This window comes from Pelmatolapia mariae, linkage group LG7 (assembly GCF_036321145.2).
Source record: "Pelmatolapia mariae isolate MD_Pm_ZW linkage group LG7, Pm_UMD_F_2, whole genome shotgun sequence".
Lineage (NCBI taxonomy): Eukaryota > Metazoa > Chordata > Actinopteri > Cichliformes > Cichlidae > Pelmatolapia > Pelmatolapia mariae.
The window spans coordinates 25176375-25196619 of NC_086233.1; the positions used below are offsets into that span (position 1 = coordinate 25176375).

At 39.5% G+C, this 20245-nt stretch overlaps 1 protein-coding gene across 1 annotated transcript; it reads left to right on the top strand.

Moving 5' to 3' along the window:
- Positions 1 to 13043: 13043 nt before the first annotated feature.
- Positions 13044 to 19077, top strand: mpx (myeloid-specific peroxidase). Its single transcript, XM_063480674.1, has 16 exons — positions 13044 to 13099; positions 13247 to 13312; positions 13412 to 13499; positions 13672 to 13847; positions 14033 to 14165; positions 14570 to 14699; positions 14796 to 15002; positions 15098 to 15455; positions 15629 to 15789; positions 15872 to 16130; positions 16219 to 16389; positions 16482 to 16719; positions 16980 to 17191; positions 17320 to 17348; positions 17822 to 17998; positions 18319 to 19077. The coding sequence occupies exons 2-16, from the start codon at positions 13249 to 13251 to the stop codon at positions 18325 to 18327; spliced, it is 2412 nt and encodes an 803-aa protein (XP_063336744.1). The 5' UTR covers positions 13044 to 13099; positions 13247 to 13248; the 3' UTR covers positions 18328 to 19077.
- The last annotated feature ends 1168 nt before the right edge of the window (positions 19078 to 20245 follow it).

Sequence of the window (20245 nt, forward strand, 5' to 3'; positions counted from 1 at the left end):
AAGAGCATTTCATAAAAAGAACATCACGCTAACAGTCAAACACGGTGGTGGTAGTGTGATGGTCTGGGGCTGCTTTGTTGCTTCAGGACCTGGATGAATTGCCGTAATTTGTTGGAACTGTGAATTCTGCTCTCTATGCAGCAGGACAATAATCCAAATAAACCTGAAAATCCACGTCTGAATTGCTCAAAAGCAACAAAATGAACGTTTTGGAGTGGCCTAGGAAAAGTCTGGACATGAGATGCTTTTGGCATGACCTTAAACAGGCCGTTTAACCTTTAACCGTAAAAATGTGACTGTAATAAAACAGTTCTGCAAAGAGGAGTGGGAGAAAAGTCCTCCACAGTGATGTGAAAGACTCAACGGCAGTCATCACAAATCCATGATTACAGTTCTTGCTGCCATGGGTGGGACAACCAGTTATTAGGATTAGGGAGCAATTATGTAAGTAGTTTTGGATAGCTTTTTCCCCTTAATAAATGAAATCATTTAAACTGATTTTTTTATTTGGTTATCTTTTTCTAAAATTAAAATGTATTTGATGGTCCTGAAACATGTAATTATGACAAATATGCAAAAAAAAAAAATCATCATTAAGTTTCAGCCGGTTCCTGGTCAGTAATTTGTGCAGAGTAGTGTGGGGGGGTTTTTGGTGAAGATGTGCATTATTATTTCACTGACCGCTGTAGAAGATAACCGAGGCCACATTGTTTGCACTACATTTTGTAACACCTGCGCAATCACATTTTCAGGTTCAAATAAAGTTAAAAGCAGCATGAGGCTTCAGTTACAGGAAATCATGGCACTAGTTCCCTTTCTTGCTTCTTCAACTTTTGTGTTTGCATTACAACAAAGGACTGCTCAGTGACACCTCAGATGTACCTGCTCCCACATCTTTAGACAAGAAATAATTCAAAAGCTATTCAACTGGAAATTGTACCAAATATCAAAATACAGGGAGTTCGTGGAGCTCTCTGGACTTTACAGAAATCTTTTTTTTTTTCATATAGTTAAATGATAATGCAAATTGTTGAAGTCGTTTATTTCTATACAAGACAATGTAGAAAATTAGAATTTAGAAAACTGTAAGGCTCTTCAATTATAACAACTTAATAAGGACTTTATATACATTTTTAATGGATTTGGCTGATTTAACCAAATTCTATAAACCTTTGAGTCATATTTATCTAGATTACAATTATTTTATTACTATTTAAAAAAATATTTTGTACCTTTGTGTTTCTGCTTTGTTCAGAAAAATGTCTCTCACTCTTTTGATACCATTCCGATTTTTTTTTTTAATTAAATCTCACACCAAACCAAGTGAAGTTCTGAAAATTGCCCCGTTCACAGCTGTGGACACAGATTTAAACAGCAGTGGTCTGAGACTGCAAACCTCTTCCAGGGCCTGAAATTCCCTCCACAACAGGCACGAATTGAGAACACTTGAAACAGAAAGATATCTGGATTTGGATTCATTCCTGATATGTTCTTGAGAATTTTGATTATTTTCTATTTCCTTTAACAATCAATGAAGTGTAGTCTTGCAGTCTTAAAAAGGCCAATTCTCCCCCCCCCCCAAAAAAAAAAGTCTGGATCCACATCAAACAGCCCAGCAGGTAGCTCTGCATGTTTGATTTAGCAGATTTTTTACACTCGATGTCCTTCCTGTTGCAATCTGGGATCACCAGGCAAATGTGTAAACCACTAAATTTGGTGCAGCTCATGCTGTTTTTATATAGTCCCTACCTGATTAACCTTTGAGGGGAAAATCTGAGGTCATTAAGTCACCGTGAGTATTTTTAATGTTTCTGTTTCTCTTATTCTTGTTGTTCACAAATGTCCAAAACCGTATTTTCACAGCGCAGTCAATGACTTTACACACAGCACAGATAAGTGCAAGTTTTCCATATAATAAAATCATTTTCCTATTAAAAAAAGAGTAATATAATAAAACAATAAAAAATATGAATACAGTGCAAATTGCAAATGGTTTCAAAATGACTCAGGTAATGCAATAATATGGTTACAGTGCAGGTTTGCTGTGTGGTAGTTAAAACTGTGTCCAAACAGTCGTTATGCGGACATTTGATGGACAAGTTAAACCTGTTTATGGCTCTTGGCTCGTAATTCAGAGCTTCAAGGTCTATGTGTGAAAGGTTGCTCTAGTTTGCTGGATGAGAGAAGTTCAAATTGGCTGTGCATGGGTGTGCTTGGTCCTTGCAGATGGTGTTGACTTTCCTAAGTCAGTGCCTGCTGTAAATGTTTTCCAGAGCTGAAAGCTGTCCCCCAACAGTCTTCCCCTTTCTCGATATAACCTGAGTTTTCCTGTGAGAAACCACAAAAATACAGTAGCAGCACCTGTCAGAGGAGAACACGTCACTTCAGTTATTTCAATATGCCTTACAGTTTCAGTCTAAATACCAACAGTGAGACAGTTTTACATGAATGTCATTCCCTTTCAACCCCATTACAGTGTTGGTGCACAACTGCTTATCATTACTGGAGTTTTTTTTCTGTATTCTTGCAGCAAATCTGCCTGCTTTTTATGTTTGAGGTAACATCCAGGAAATTTGTCCTCCTTAACAATAAAAATGCAAATAAATCTTTGTAATTCACGCTTTTGTTTTCGGTGAATATTTTTTAGAATATAATACATAATGATCAAGAATTTGTTATATAGTTGGTAGAGTTTCAGTTATAAATGAAGCAACGAGCTACAAAGAAGTGAAAGGACTCCATTTGTGACCCATGCTAGATTTACACTGTGCACCTGTAACTGCAACTTTTTACAGTAAAGTTCTGCTTTTTTTTTACTTATGCTTGTAAATTTATAGTGGTCCGAGAGTTTGCTGCCTCTTCTATGCTGTGACACTTAGCTTTAACTCAGAGTTCTCATCATAGGGGGGACTTTCTACTTCACGTCCCTTATGTCTGTCACCAAACTTTGCCTTTCTTCTGCGCCCTCAGATATACAGCTGGGGCATATTCACCTGGAAGAACAGGGAAATCCTAAGCTTCCTGTTGTTCTTCTTTATCTCTTGTATTGGTATAGATATAGCTTAGTTATTGATTATTCCCTAACCCACTCAGGTGTAATAGGAGATAATTCTGTTTCTATTCTCAGCCAGTGTTTGGTTCAATTACTCATTTACCGGTAGGGTGTGTTGTGACACCCATAGACTTGACACAGATCCTTTATCAGTTCTGTCTCCAGGTGCTGACCTTGGTAAGAACGGCTTTTACTGAAACACTTAAGCCTGGGGACGAACTTCCCATCCAAGTCACGTCAGCAAATCCAGGAAAACCAGAGCTGACAACAGGCGAGCTGTTCACGTCAGGCAGAGTACTCACCACAGGGATGGACAGCGGTGACCTCTGGTGGGGGAAAAAAATGAAACAGGGACCATCCAGACTCAGTGAATGACTGGAAGGTTTAAATATTACAGTCTTCACTATCACTGGAACAGATAACTATCTTAGGTGAGATCATTATTGACACACTGCCAGTAAGTGTTCCTGCCATTAAATAAATTCTCTGGAATGTGTGTTACAATGGCAAAGGTGTGTGATGGCCAAAGCTTCAGCTTTGCAACCTGGTTGAACACATGATCACGTGCCACAAGGCTTGGTGAAGCAGCCCGGGTGTGATTCTGTCTCTGAGCCCAAACCGTAGCTCAAAAGTAAAAGTCAGAACCAAATAGTGATTCTGGAGTATCATTTAATCCCAAATTATTACTGAAAAAACTCCAGGGCTTGAGCACAGTTTTTTGTTGGTGCTACATTGACCTTTGCAGACATATGTAGCTGTCAGGTGTCTAAATCTGTAGAACAATTGGAAATGTAGGCGCTCCTCTTCTTCATGTTTCTGTTTGTGTTTATCCTTTAGCCTCAGTGCTGCACAGATGACCTTAATTCAGTGTGGGTAAAGCACTTCTTTGTAACAAAGTGAAACAGCAGCATGCGTGGAAAGGGAAATAACCACTCCTGACCAAAAAGTCTCACATTTGTCAACAAACATCTTGATGATCCCCAAGACTTTTGTGGACTCAGGAGACAAAAGTTGAACTTTCTTGGAGGTTGGAGTCCCGTTAGTCTGCATAATATATTTAATAAAAAGAACATCACACCAACAGTCAGACATGGTGTTATGAGCTAGGGCTGCTTTGCTGCTTCAGGACCTGGATGAATTGGCGTAATTTGTTGGAACTGTGAATTCTGCTCTCTATGCAGCAGGACAATGATCCAAACACACATGAAAATCTACGTCTGAATTGCTCAGAAACAACAAAATGAACGTTTTGGAGTGGCCTAGTGAAAGTCTGGACATGAGATCCTTTTGGCTGTCCATGCTTGAAAACCCTCCAATGTGACTAAATTAAAACAGTTCTGCAAAGAAGAGTGGGACAAATTTCCTCCACAGTGATGTGAAAGACTCATCGGCAGTCATCACAAATCCATGATTACAGTTCTTGCTGCCATGGGTGGGACAACCAGTTATTAGGATTAGGGAGCAATTATGTAAGTAGCTTTGGATAGCCTTTTCCCCTTAATAAATGATCATTAATATCATTTACTCAGGTTATGTTTGTCTAATATTAACATTTATATGTTTTCCTGAAACATGTAATTATGACAAATATGCAAAAAAAAAAACCACTAAGAAACCAGTAGTGACCTCTGGTGGGTGAAAGGATTAATTATTACAGTCTTCACTATCACTGGAATAGATAACTTAGGTGAGAACATTGCTGACGCACTGCCAGTAATAACAGTAACAACCATTGTGTTTTTAACCCGTCCACTAAAACCTTAAGTCAGTTTTAGTGCCAGCTTAGTGCACCTGATTAAGCAGGAGATCATGTGCCACAAGGCTTGGAGCAGCCTGGGTATGATTCTTTCCTCTTCTACTTTTCCATCTGAAAACTCTTTAGTCCTATTAAAGGTGGAAAAACTTTAATAGGACTTTTTTCTTTTTTTTTAAGGAATTTTTTTTTAAATCTAAATGATACAGCGAGAGTGACGCCAGGAATTGGCTGATGTGATCACATCTGATAAAACTGATAAAAGGCCACTGCCGTGTTTTGAATTCATAATCAGGAGGGAAGTGGCGTTTCTTTACTCCGAGGGTTTTTGTCCCATTCATGGCCCAATCATTATGGTAAATGGTAAATGGCCTGCATTTGTATAGCGCTTTTCTAGTCCATAGGACCCCAAAGCGCTTTACACTACATTCAGTCATTCACCCAGTCACACACACATTCACACACTGGCGATAGCAAGCTACATTGTAGCCACAGCTGCCCTGGGGCGCACTGACAGAGGCGAGGCTGCCGGACACAGGCGCCACCGCGCCCTCTGACCACCACCAGTAGGCAAACATGGGGTTAGTATCTTGCCCAAGGATATTTGGCATGCAACCAGGATGCAGCCTGGGATCGAACCACCGACCTTCTGATTAGTGGCTGACCTGCTCTGCCACCTGAGCTACAGCCACCCTTATTATCATACCTGTTGCAAAAAACATTTTTATCCACTTCCCCAGAACCAAACTATGATTCAAAAGTCAAAGTCAGAACCACACAATGATTCTGGAGTTTCGTTTATTACTAACTTATTACTGATGAAACTCCAGGGCTTGAACATGGCTCTTGGTTGGTGCTACGTTGACCTTTGCAGACACGTGTAGCTGTCAGGTGTCCAAATCTGTGGAAGAACTGGAAATGTAGGCTCCTCTTCTTCATGTTTCTGTTTGTGTTGGGTAAAGCACTTCTTTGTTACAAAGTGAAACTGTTACAAAAAAATGGTCTGCTGCCACCATTGTCTGAGCTTCTTTAATGTGTTGCTTTCCTCACATGTTCCTCTTTTGTGGTCAGCTCTGTTGCCTTTGTTCCCTTTCATGTTCCAGCTTACTTTTCAAGTAATCACACAGCTGATTGATTTATTGTTTTAACTGCTGGCCTCCAAGGAAAGTAATTAGAATATTAGTATTCAGTGTCAAGCGTACATCACGTTCATGTAAATCATGTACGTTCATGAGCCGCATACAACGTACTTTGATCTTAAGCGGTCTTTCTGTCAGTGCAAAGTAGTTTAACTGCAAATTGAATTCCTGAGAGATCTCAGAATAAGTGAAGGAAGTGCCATTTCAACAGTAACTCTCAGTTTTGTTTTTTACATGATGAAGAAATACTGCTGAAGTAAATGAAAGATGTCTGTCAGGGCTTGAGCTTAAATTGTAAGAAATAAATGTGTAAAATTACAGAAGTTTTTTGTTAAGTCATAGAAAATGTCCTATTTTATTTGATTTTATTTATTTTTGCTGTCAGCAAACTGCTGGAAAAGATCTTTCCAGAGTGCATAGTGAAAAAACAGGAGCTTTTCTTTTATTTAATTGTTCACCTATTACTTCAGTTTAGTGGTATGAATGGCTGTGGGGAAGGTCTTTATCAGTAGGACAGGCTGTAAAATTTATGAAAATACGGTTAAAAGTCCAACATTTATGCCCCCCTCAGGCTTTATGTTTGAGGATACAAGTCGACATACAGTGGGAAAAGGAGAGTTTGTTCCTGGATCAAAATGGGCCTTTGTGGGCTGACTCTTTATGTAAGCATAACTGGTCTGCTTGGTGATTCTGTATTGTGCTACTTAAAACAATTTAAGAACAAAAATATATATATTATTTTGATTAAATAAACCGTGAGCCCAAAGCTTTCTTGGAGGGGTTGCCAATTTATTTTTCATTTTATTTTTGCGTGCATGCAGGAAAAACCCAGTAAATGTTGCACAATATCTAAAAATACAGAGCAAAGCTGGTTTGAGATGTATTAAACTGGCCGCTGCCAGCCAGAGATTAAGAAACAGAGCAGTTATTTCTTTTTTGACAGCTTATTTGCTTGTTAAATATTTTTCCAAGAACTGCCTTGGAAAGCTGCTAAGAAATGCAGTTTGGCATCACTATCCTTATTGTGAATTGTATCAACCACATGGTTTAACATTGTTCCATACCAACGTCACCTCATTACCTGGTTCATCAACACTGCAGGAAGATCCTTCCTCATCTTTGCTATTCTGCCAAGCCCCACAGTCATTTAGTTTATCACATCATCACTTAATAACTTCTCTTTGTACAATAAGAAATGAACTGCCCTGTGAGTAATAACGTACTTTTATGATGGTTGTTAAAGGTTGAATAGGTATCTCACGCAAACTAGGTGATTGCAGTAAAGAGTGTTGGATTTGTTTTGCAGAGGCGTGTACTGAAATGAAAAATGATTAATATTTTCTTTTTGTTCTTCCGCTTCATTATTCAACCCTATAAAAATAAAACTTCCTGGTGAGCATGTGTATCATGTAATCTGAATCAGAGGAGATGACAGACATTGATAGAAAGCCATAGTATCGTGTTCCTAGTGTCACAATAGATACAGTAAATAAAAAGGCTGGAATTCCACTGAATATTGCATCACTCATTGTTTAAACCCATTGTTTTTTCTTTCTCCAAGGTACTTTTTCTTTCACAGCTTGTGAAATCAGTTCGGCATTCTGCACATTTCTTCTTCCTTCAACCTCGCAATTTGTGACGCGACCAAGCTCATCTGTTCATTGTAGATCACAGTACGGGTATTTCTTTTTCTTTTGTCGTTCATGTATAACCAGAAACAATAAATATTTGTATTTGCAGTTTTGCAAGCGAGGACACCAATCACCAAACAAAAGCTGGAAAACAGTTGCTACATGCAGCACAGTCTTGTAATACAGTCTCGTGAAATTTGAATGGATATTTGAAATTTGATGCTCAGAAGATAAAGCCAGTAGCAAATATAGTTTAATTTCAGGGGTGGGATACGTGGAAGCTGCTTCTCTGAGGAATATGGATTAAAGCTGACAAACAAACATAGATTTAATACACATATTATCTTTGTGTCTGTCTCTATTGCTCTGTGTGTTTCTGTGCACACTTGCTGGAATCCTTTTGTCTTCAGAGATGCCTGAATACTTCATGACACAGATTCAAAAAGGTGCTGGAACCATTCCTCAAAGATTTTGGTCCATATGGGCATGACAGCATTACACAGTTACTGTAGATTTGATGGTTGTGTCCATGAACTAAATCTCCTGTTCTACTACATCAAAGGTGCTTTACTGGATTGAGATCTAATGACGGTGGAGTCAGTTTGAGTAAAGTGAACTCATTGTCATGCTCAGGAAATCAATTTGAGATGATTTGAGGTTTGGCTTTTTTCTGCTGGAAGAAGCCATCAAAAGATAGCTACACTGTGGTCATATGGGGATGGACATGGCTAGCAACAATATATAGGCTCTGGCATTGCTGAATTGGTAAATTGGTACTAAGGGGTTCAGAGTGTGCTATTAAAATACCCCCTACATGATTACACCACTGCCAGCAGCCTGAACTGTTGATACAAGACAGGATGGATCCATGCTTTCATCTTGTTTACATCCAATTCTGACCCTGCCATTCAAATGTTTCAGCAGAAATCAAGACTCTTGAGATGAAGGGATATTTTTCTAGGCTTCTATTGCCCAATTTTGGCGAGTCCGTGCAGTCTGGAGCCTGTCAACAATAATGGCACACTCAAAGTCAATTAAATTAACTTCTTTCCTCGTCGTGACGCTCTGTATGAACGTCAGCAGGCGTGCGTAATGAAGTGGCCAGTGTGTTTATTATGACCTATTTCAGAACTCTTATCTATAGGAGATAGAAAGTTATAAAATTACTCATTGATAAAACACGATATAAACAAGTGCAGTCACAACCTTTTGAATTGCATATTAAACCATTGTGCTAGAAATGTAAATATTGACTGTAAAGTACCTGTATTTGTGTTTGGGTCAGTTATTAACTGGAGCAACACAGAATTAAAGTTCAAAGAGGTGAAGTGATGCCGGGGCTGACAGAAAACCTTTTCTGCTGTAATTTATAGATTTTTTATTTTTGAATCAAGCCTTTGAAATGGTAAATAATAATGAACACACACTCTTTGTATGCAGGCTCGTTACACTATAACGTTTGTCTTTGTTTAAAAACAGGAAACACACATGAGAGAACAGACATGCCCTTTTGTCTTTTAGTCTCACAAGACGCGTCGAAACTTCAATAACGGAGTTCCTGAAATCCAGTGTAATACCTTTAATGCTTTTTATCAAACGTCAATATGTTCCCTGAATATTAGGATTTTGTTCAGGCTGAAATCAGGTCAAGCAGCTAAGTTTTCAATTCCAAGAAGAAAAGTCCAGGTTCTTCCAGGTAAAATGGGCCCTTTTTTAGCCATTAAAAAACAAAAATGTATTTTATGACAAAGCAAATGAAACCTTGCTTTAAAAAATGGTTACAAATATGTTTTATTATAGCCCTGATGACCCTAAACTGCTTTGGTGGAAAGAAAAACAAGGGGAGCGAACCAGATTCAGAAAAGCAAACATAAAAAGGGTTAATGTGGTTTAACCATTAGGACGATCTGATAAAGGTGGTGAGTTAAGATAAGACTTCATGCATGCTGAACTCCTACCAATCCAAGTGTGACAATTTATTCTCTCCAGTTCCCAGTCCACTGTTTCCTTATCATGTTTATAATGAAAGTGAGTATAAAGCACCAGCGGAATTACTAACTGAACTAAGAGGCATTGTTCAATCTCGCAAAATAATTTTAGACAAAAGAGATCATTAAAAATGAAAGTGGTGTATTCAGTTTGTATCCACCTGTAATTTTGCACTGATTGTGCAGCTTTTTTGCTAAAATCTAAAAGCAGAATCAGGTCTAACACAAAACACCTCGAAACTTACTACCCAACCCTGTGGTGAAATCTGATTTCTTGCTAAACCTTGAAGTTAGTTAACAACATCTCAGTCGTTGCTATTTATTTCTGCTTTTTTACTTCCTTCAAAGTCTGATTTGGACACGGCTGCAAGTGAAATCCTTCAGTTAATGTTGCAAAAACAGAGGTTTCCTCACAGAAAGAAGGAAAAATAAACCATTTTTTAACCACCTGCAGACAGTCTGAATGAAAACATGAATCATATTTCTTAATGTTTAAGGTCTTAGATACATCCAAAGATTTGCATGCACTGTCAGTCACTAATCTCAGTTCATTAACAGTAATGTGAACTGAATGCATTAAACTGTCTCATAACAAAAATAAAGAGTCACCGGGCTCTTTGTGAGGTACACCTGTTCAACTGCTCGTCGATGCAACTCATTTAGGTATGCAGAAATGGTCAAGATGACCTGCTGACCGGTGAAATGGGTAAAAATGGTGATTTAAGTGAGTTGGAATGTGGCTGCTTCAAGTTGAAGCAACAGGAGATTCTCATCATGGACGTGCGGCCGACAAATCTGTCACATCAGATATGGACCCAAATCTCTGAGGAATATTTTAGCTGCTTTAGCTTTAGCTGTCAGACAGATGGCCTCACATTTGACTCTAGAGTACTCTAGAGTACAGAGGAGTTCATGCTTGACTCAGTAACTGCAAGGTGTCCAGGTCACTCCACCGCCGTGCTTCACATTGCACCATGCACTGTGGCCAAACGTCTCCACTTTGGTCTCGCCCGTCTAAACGACATTGTTTCACAAGCCTTGTTGTTGGTTCAGATGCAACTTTGCAAACCTAAGCTGTGCTGACATGTTCTTTGTAGAGAGAAGAGGCTTTCTCCCTGAAAGCCTTCTAAAGAAATCACACGTGTTCAGTCTAATTGTCCTGCCATGAACTTTAAAAGTTAGCTGAGAGTCTGAAGCGTAGTCCTTGATCATTGCTGATATCTTTCCTCCTTGGTATTTTATTAACACACACCTGAATGCTCCAGATCAACAAACTGCTAAAACTTTATAGATGTGCTCATCGCTGTTGATGATTAATTAAATGAGTGCATTTGATTAGCATCACCTGGCTGATACTTACCTTCTTAGTTACTATGGAAACAGTAAGGGTGTCCTTAGTTTTTCCACCCTCTGCTTCTGCATTTTGACTTATGTCTGTTAAATAAATAAGATAATGGCACAATATAATAAGGCATGTGTTGCTGTTCATCTGAAGTTGTGTGTACCTTACTTAGTATCTGGTAAGGATGGGTTTTTTTTAGTTAATATTATTCCCTGAATTGTAAAACCTTAGACTCAAAAGAGGGTGTACTTCTTCTTTGACATGACTGTAAGCCCAATTTCTCGACTTTTCAAGTGAAGTCCTACATTTGAAATTCTGTCTTTTTTAGATAAAAAAAATGAAATAAAAAAATAAAACCCCGTGGCAAAGATACCCACCCTGTGAAATGTCCTTCTTGAAGACAACGATGGCAAAAATGGTGCAGAAGTGAAGTTGTTTTGCAGCTTGAAAATTTACCTGATGTTTAATTTTTGCACCTCAATTTTTAAAAAATATTTCAAAAACAAAGGTCAAAATATTTTGTTGCATCAGTCTGCTCGCAGTTTACAAATCACTTCCAGGATAAACACAGTAAACATGCAAAGGATGACCTGAAACACAATGAATGGAAAAAAGATGGTTTTCTTCACACGCATAATGAATCCAGTCTCAACAAGTGAATATTTGTAGCTGACCTAAAATAAAAACAAAATGATTTATTTCTTTGTTCAATCAGACATTTTTAGGACGGCCTATGTTGTGAAGACATGAAGTATCAAAACACGTGCGATTAGTTCCAGCTAGGCCAGCTTCTAATGTAATCCTGCAGTCTATCAGCAGAAATATGAAGTCTATTAATAAATGAAAGGTGTTTTTCATCATAGACTGTCACGACTCGTGTTTTCAGCTAATCTTTGAGCTTAACGAGAATAAGTGTGGTATTCCTGTGACTACGTGCACATAGTTATTGTTATCCAGGTTGATGGTCTTCTCTCAGACTTGTTCCTTGTGTTATTATCCCCTTGGTCACAGGTTGCCTTGACAAATAACACAAAGCCACTGTATATACAAAAGCTACAGGAATCTCCACCCAAACACAGATACACTGTTACAAGGTAAAAGTATGGTTCACTGCATTTCCTCATTGCTCAAGCATGTCTCACAAATACAACCTATTACTTATTTACTTGTTCCTCTGTGGCTAACGCCTTCAGTTAATAAAGCATTGATGCGAACTGCCCAGAAGGAAATAATGGTAAAAAACACAATTACTGATTTTTATGCTTAGTTTTCAATGAAGATTTTCATTTCTTATCAATAAAAAAAAAACTGCCCCAAGTTTCGCAGGATGTTTGTATTGTAATGCTGCGCGTCGCTAACTACATCAATAAATGAAACAAAAAGACAGATCCCGTAAATGCATTAAAGCCTTTTATAAGAACTGCCTGAATGAGGCAACACTGAAATTGCTCCCAACCCAGCATAGTCTGACTTTTATTTATGAAAAGAAATAAGAAGAAAAAAGAAAGTTAGTGTGCTTGTCTCTGATGGCCAAAGCTGAAAGTGATAAATGTGAACCAAAACGTGCAAGGTTCATATCTACATACAGGCCATTTTTTGCATAGCATTCCCTCTCCTATCTCCTTTAATTTATTTAAATTATTTCCATTGTTTGGGATGCAGCAGGTCTGTGTTGAGCAGAATGAAATATAAAGTGCAGAAAGCCAAATGCAACGTGCTCAGATAAGACTGCAAAGTCAGCTCAGGAGATTAATATGAATAAAAAACATCATTATGTTTGATGACAGAAAGCATTTAAATAATACTGAAAAAGAAGATAAATCATTTTATTTAAATCCCTAAATGAAATTACAAATATTAATATTTTTTTTCTCTGCTGTTGCCATGATGACAACCACCCGAAGTGGTACGCATGGCAAAATATTTATATTGTTTCCCAAAAAGTATTGTCAGTCCTATCAGTTGACCAGAAGCAGTAACTGATTAGATAAAAACAAAGCATTTCCTTCAACACATATAGAAGGAACAAGGAAGAGCTCTTTACTGACAGTATCTGTACCTGCTCTATCTATGGGGGCGAGGCCTCTGGCCTCTCACAGAGTATAAAAAGGGTGAAAATGTGAGAGGCAGCATCACTACCACCAGCTTTCAAAGAGCATCTGAAGCCCTGAGAGAGCATCTGAAACCTTCACAGGTAACAAAAATTTTTTTCTTTCTTAGATATTTTTATGTGACACCAAATTTAAAAAATAATTAAAAAAAAAAAAAAGAAAGTTTTTTTGTTACTTTGTTTGTTTGTTGTTGTGTTTTTAACTGGATTCTGATTAAATGTTTGTTTCAGAAATGCATTTTTCTGTCCTGCTTATGCTGGGCATCTGCCTGGTGCCCGCTGAGCTTAAACCAGCAAGTAAGTCTTCACGCTGCTGTTTTGTCACTAATACTCATCCTCACCTGATATTTTTTCCCCCAGTCATGTCATAAGATTGTTAATTTTCTTTGTCTGCAGATGAATATCTTGGCAGTCCTTTTCTTCAGCGATCTTTTGAAGAAGCAAGGAAAATTGTTGATGATGCATACAAGTACTCCAGAGAAGAGTGAGTTAATCTCATAGGCTTTCTTTTAAAGTAACCCACATACCAACGCAGTAAAATGCTTTTCAACTGGTTTTTAAGCCAGTAGTAATGCCATAATTTATCAGTTGGGAAAAAAAGAAGAAGAAGAAGAAATGCACCTTTTTCTCCAACTGTGTGACTTTTTTCCCTCCAGGAGTCTAAGACGAGTCCGCAGGGATGTGGTGAGTCCTCACGATGCTCTTCGTCTCCTGAAGCAACCCCGAGGTGACACACGCTCTGCTGTGAGATCTGCAGACTACATGGCGCAAACCATCCGTCTTGTGCAGGAGAAAGTGCATCATGTGCACAAGCGCTCACTCAATGCAACAGGTTAGACATGCAGCACCCACACAAAGGCAACACAAACAGTCTTTGCGGCAACTTGTACTAGCTGGAGTTGAGAATCTTTAGTGTTTCATGATGCAAGACTCAATTCTCTCTTAATATAATTAACTATTAGACTTGTGAAGGTGACAAAGTTGCACTCACTTAACTGTTTCTGTCACATTTTCCAGATTTGCTCACTCCCGAAGATCTGCAAAAACTTGCTCAGATTACTGGATGTGCCGCTCGAGTCAAAGCTCCGCAGTGCGTCACCACACCGGACCTCATCAAGTACCGCACAATCACCAGCGTGTGCAACAACCTGTAAGAGAAACTTTCTACTTTAACCTCTGTAACACTTCTTTAATGCATATGCAACAACGCACACCATTGTGCATTTCAAACATAAAATATAAAACCATTCTCATTTTCTATGAGAAAAATACTGCATTATTCATCATGTAGCCTATTTTAATTTTTAATTTTTGGATTTCATGGATAACAATGTGTTGCTGGGGATGGGGGGGGGGGGGGTAATTTATGTCATAATTCCTAGAAAAAAATTAAAAGTTAGTTGATTTTGAGACCAACTAGAGTCTACATTCAAAGAAAATCCTTACGCAATACACCTAAACATTTGAGACCTTCTATAGCAAGAGATGTGTACACTTCCCTTGGAGTTTCTCAAGTGGTGTTTCCAAACATGGGTGTTTCTTGTTTGCTTTTAGAAAGAACCCACGCCTCGGTGCTTCCAACACCCCCTTCACCCGTTGGCTGCCTGCTGAGTATGACGACGGCATCTCCGAACCCAAAGGATGGAACAGGACCCGGAAATTCAACAACTTCTTGCTCCCACTGGTAGGACGCAGACATATCACTTTAATTTTAAATTTAATGGATGTATTTACTAGTTTTTATACCAGAATTGTGCATTCTTACTTTCTTTACTCTCAGGTGCGACAGGTGTCCAACAACATCCTAAGCACAGGAGACGCAGGCATAAGAAATGATTCCGTGTACTCTCACATGGTGACCTTGTTTGGCCAGTGGAACGACCATGATCTCACCTTCACACCCTTCTCACCCAGCATCCGTTCCTTCAGCAATGGGGTGAACTGTGACGAGAGCTGTGAGCACACCGAGCCATGCATTCCCATCCCGGTTAGTGTCTGACGCACGAAACCAAACAGTGGCATGTTGTTTTTGGTATCCATGACCAGCAGTTTTTTCACCCATGTTTTCTTGTCTATGAACAGCTTCCTCCCGGCGACCCTCGCTTAGCCTTCTCTCAGTGCATCCCTGCGTTCAGATCCGCCCCGGCTTGCGGCACAGGATACAGTGCCTTAAATTTTGGTGGTGAGCCGAACAGGAGAGAGCAGGTCAACACGCTGACAGCCTTCCTCGATCTCAGCCAGGTGTATGGTTCTGAAGATAAGCTCGCTCTAACTCTTCGCAATCTCACTGACGATGGCGGCCTGTTGCGAGTAAACACAGAGTTCAGAGACAACGGGCGTGAGCTGCTGCCCTTCCACAGTCTCCAGGTGCAAATGTGCGCTACTCGCAAAAGAGTCACCAACGATACAAACGCCAGGGAGATTCCTTGTTTCATTGCAGGTTAGTAATTTCTCAAGCAATCATTAAAGGAACTGCACTTAGTGGCACTTTGGTTTTATTTTTTAATGCCAGAAGTGGCTGCTCAGTTATTAATAATCCATTAAACTGCTTTAAATTTACAGTCTAAGCAGGAGATGAACAGTATTGATGTTTGTTTTCTTTCTGTTCATAAGGTGATGCCCGTGTGGATGAAAACATCGGTCTGACCTCCCTTCACACGTTGTTTTTGCGTGAGCATAACCGCCTTGCTCGTGCACTGAAGAGGATCAACCCCCACTGGGACAGCGAGACGCTCTACCAAGAGGCCCGCAAGATCATGGGTGCTTACACACAGGTAGCTAAACTTCAGAATCAGCTTTTATATTCTCCAACATTTGCTCATATTTACTCAAATTAAAGCTCTCTGTCTCTCTCAGTTGTTTGTGTTCAGAGACTATCTGCCGCACATCGTTGGCACCGATGCAATGCGCAGACAGCTTGGCCGCTACCCCGGTTATAATCCCGCCGTTGACCCCAGCATCTCCAACGTCTTTGCAACCGCAGCTTACCGCTTCGCCCACTTAGCTGTTCAGCCAATTATGTTCCGCCTGGATACAAACTTCCGGGAACACCCTCAGTTCCCTAGTGTACCCTTGTTTAAAGCCTTCTTCACACCCTGGAGAATCGCTTTCGAGGGTGAGTTGCATGAAGAAAACTTGTGCTGAATTTTCTTTTTATCCTCTGTCTTAAACTGTCAGCCTAATCTTTTTCTTTTTATTTCCAGGTGGAATTGACCCTCTGCTGCGTGGTTTGTTTGGCAGTCCTGCTAAACTGAACACCCAGGATCACATGATGGTGACCGCTCTGAGAGACAAGCTGTTCCAGTTTGTACAGCATATATCCTTGGACCTCGGTTCTCTGAACATGCAGCGGGCGCGTGACCACGGCATCCCTGGTACATCCCTCATTCACTTTTAGGTTTTTCCTTCTAGCATTTCATCATCTCAGAATTGTTCTGTGCTAACTTTATGTATTTTTCTCCTTCAGGCTACAACGCCTGGCGGAAGTTCTGTGGTCTGTCTCAGCCCAAGAATCAAGAAGAGCTGGGTAGGGTGCTGAACAACAACGACCTGGCCCGCAAGCTGCTGGAGCTCTATGGAACCCCCGACAACATTGATGTTTGGCTCGGAGGCGTTGCAGAGCCATTTGCCGAGGGTGGTCGTGTCGGGCCTCTGTTTGCTTGCCTCATCGCAACCCAGTTCCAAAGGATTCGCCAGGGTGACAGGTGTGTATGGGTATGGATGCTTGCAAAACGGTGTTGGATATGGAGTTTATAGTTCAGAGTTAGGGCATTTATAATTTATACATCATGAACGTGCCTTTTTTTCCCTCGAAAACTAAGATAAGAATTCTGAAAACAGAAAATCTGAAACTTTGCTAATGCATGTTTATTTGTATTATTTTATTGACATCAGTATATCATTTAAGATATAGATTCTGTTGACACTAATCTCTTCCTTCCTCCACTTGGTGAAAAATTCTCAGGCTGTGGTACGAGAATCCAGGTGTCTTCACCACACAGCAGAGAGCAGCTCTCACCCGTGTGACACTGTCCAGTATTATCTGTGAAAACACCGGGATTCAATCTGTCACCCGTGATGTCTTCAGTGTCACGTCAGCAGGCAACCGGCTCACGCCATGCTCAGCGGTGCCTCGTCTGAATCTGGCCGCTTGGCGGGAGAGACGCTGCAGCTCAGGTGAGACAGCACTAGAACAAACACTCAGCACCAAAATCACACTGATTTTTCACCCACGGTAGTTTAATGCAACTATTTTACATCTTCTGTCAAATTTTAAATAACAAATGTTGTGTTTGATCTTTCAGACAACTGTTTTCCACTCAATGAAGCAGACGTGAGTATTAATCACTAACTAATTGCTAGTCACAATATAAAAGCACAACACCTATTTACATATCTTGTGGCTCAGATGGGAAGGTCATTTAATCCCTGCTTCCACTGAACTGCATGTCAAAGTGTGCTTAGGCAAGATACTGAAGTCCACATTCACACTGATGTATCCATCTGAGTGTGCACCTAAGCACACTTTTGACTTAATCTTCACACACTCACACCCCGATCCGTCCATGCAGTGTCCATACTGTGTCAGTGAGGTTAAAGGTCCTTAGGTAAAGAAAAAAGCCCTTGTATGATTGAATGAATGAGGCTTGAAAAAGCATTTTGAGTGCTCAAATTGAGTAGAAAGTGTAATGAAAGTATCTATTTGCTTCACATCTTGCTAAAGCTGGTACACAAAAACTTAAAAACCATTTTGTTTACTAATATGTGCATTTTTTAATAAAAATTTGGAAATGTCTTGATATACAGGTTCTGAACAGGGTGCAAAGCCAGGACCTGCAGGGCAATGAGGTCATCGAAGACTTCCAGGACGATGGGGTCGATGAAGACCTGGAGGCCAATGAGGTCACAGACGACCTGCGGCTCAATGGGGTCACAGACGACGTGCGGCTCAATGGGGTCACAGACGACGTGCAAGGCAATGAGGTATATATCTCCCTTTATCTTACTGTGCTGCTGTCAGATCATCATTTTCCATCCAATTAACAATACTGAATGTTTTCTAAATAGCTCAAAATATTGAAATAATACAAAATCTAATATCCTACAGACCCAAGACAAAACAGCTGTTTACTGTAGCAGACATGAAGTTAGAAATTTGTTCCCATTTCTAACCTAAGTGCTTAGTTTTGACCTTGAGGGTGAAAACGTCTCCCAAATAATGTGAGAGGTGGAATTAAAAGTCTGCAATATTTAATGTGTGTTTACAATATTCTGAAGTGATTTACATTTTTGTTTCTCTTTAGTTCCAGTAGGGCTACAATGGCCCCAAAGACCCACCTTGACCTCCAGCATTCTTGCCTGAATGAGTACATCCATATCCAGAGAGAATCACTTGTTCCCATTAGCTCATGTACAACAAACAAACCCACTGGAGTGCACAGACAGCCCTTTCTACATGCATTATCCCTGGTGTCTATGGTTTTAGCTTCATCAGTGCAGAAAGTGTAGGCCTGTGACACAGAAACAAGCTGCTGCTGTACATTTTGAAGGTCTATCAGGGAGTTCAGCGTTGGTCATTGAGAGACATGGCACTTAACTAAAAAGTCTGCTCTTCACTGTATGACACACTGAACTTCACACTGTCTGTCTGTCTTTGGATCTGTTATCATTACTCTGCACTTTGCTTTACGTTAATCCGGTCATAAAAATTGAGCATTATTGGGGAGGACATACTGCTTTTTTTCTGTATGGCTAGGTTAGGGCACATTGTACAACTACATTTTATATTATTGTGAGAGATTAACATATTATTTGAATTTTAGCAAGCTGCTTTAAGAGTGTGAAATGTGATTTCAGCAGATATGTTCAACTCTGTTACAGTATGCAGTTTATCGTACCAAAATTATTATTTTATCAGATTTGATGATGAGATTTACTAGTGCTATTACGAAGATTTTATGCACAGATGAGATGTAAGCATACCTTGAAAATGTTATATATTTTGCTTTGTCTGCTTTTCATGGAACTTGTCCATCTTATGTTGCATTTTGCATTCAATAAAAAAAAACTGAGCTGCAATAAACAGTGTGCTCCTTGTTTCTCCAACTGTGAGCTCCAGCAACAGCCTAATTATTTATTGTGTGAACTATAAAGTCTCAAGACAGTTTACTTGATTATTATTCCTCCGGGTTTCACCCGATGTTTTTTCCTCAGTGTTTTAAATCAACTCAGCATGTTTACTGCTCACAAGTAAAGATGAAGTATTTCAGTAACACAAAATCTTAACACAAACTATTAAATCGGAGCCAAATAAATAAAGTCAAGCCAGGATACCTGCCTACTGGAGCTGGTTTTATCCCAAGCTGTGACATTTAACTACAGATTAAGTAGAAGTATAGATACTAGTGTTAAAAAAAATACTCCACAACTTCTACCAGCTATTTTTATGTAAAACTAGCTGAACCTTGAGCCATATTAATGATATAATAAAATAATATTAGTAGATGGAAATACAAACTTTTTTTTAGTCCAAATTTGAAATATAATAAATATTCTAATTTTTAATCAGTTAAGTAGAACATGAGCAGAGAAAACAAAAAGTATCTGTTTGGAACAGAAAATGTAGACAGTCCGGGGTTAAATGGGATCAGCTGAACTGCTGTTCTTTGTGGATGTACACAACTTAATTCAGCAATTCGGCATATATTTCACATTAGAAAAATCACACCACCAAACAAAAATGTCACAAAAAGCATATTGATAATTTATTCCCTACACCAGGCATAGCGGAGTTGGCTCGGTTTGTCCCCAGTATACCTTTATTGTTTTCTTCTGACCACTACTGACCATTACTCATGCTCAGGACCCATGTCAGATTGACTACTTTTTTTTTTTTTCCAAATATTTATCTATTGCTGCGTTGTCTCGCAGCATGACTATTATGTAATTTCTTCTTCGTTTTCTTGTTTTACTGGCAGTTGGCAACCCATTTAATTAGAGCAGGTAGTTGTACTGCCCTCTAGTGGAAGAGAATGCAATTGTTCTGTCCGTTACTCACGTCGATCATTAGAGTACTAATCAGGTGAAAGCAGATAATCTTCCACGGCATACCTGATCATTTCTCACAGCACATCTATGTGCCGTGGCACAGTGGTTGGGAAACACTGCTTTAGCTAGCAACACACTGTGCTAAAAGTGTGCTAAAAAAAAACAGCCCACTTTAACCCCTGA

Coding starts and splice junctions, on each gene's coding strand:
- mpx (XM_063480674.1), top strand. CDS start 13,249: ATGCATTTTTCTGTCCTGCTTATGCTGGGCATCTGCCTGGTGCCCGCT. Junction 14,166..14,569: donor ACCAGCGTGTGCAACAACCT/GTAAGAGAAACT, acceptor GTTTGCTTTTAG/AAAGAACCCACGCCTCGGTG. Junction 16,131..16,218: donor CTGGAGAATCGCTTTCGAGG/GTGAGTTGCATG, acceptor TTTTATTTCCAG/GTGGAATTGACCCTCTGCTG.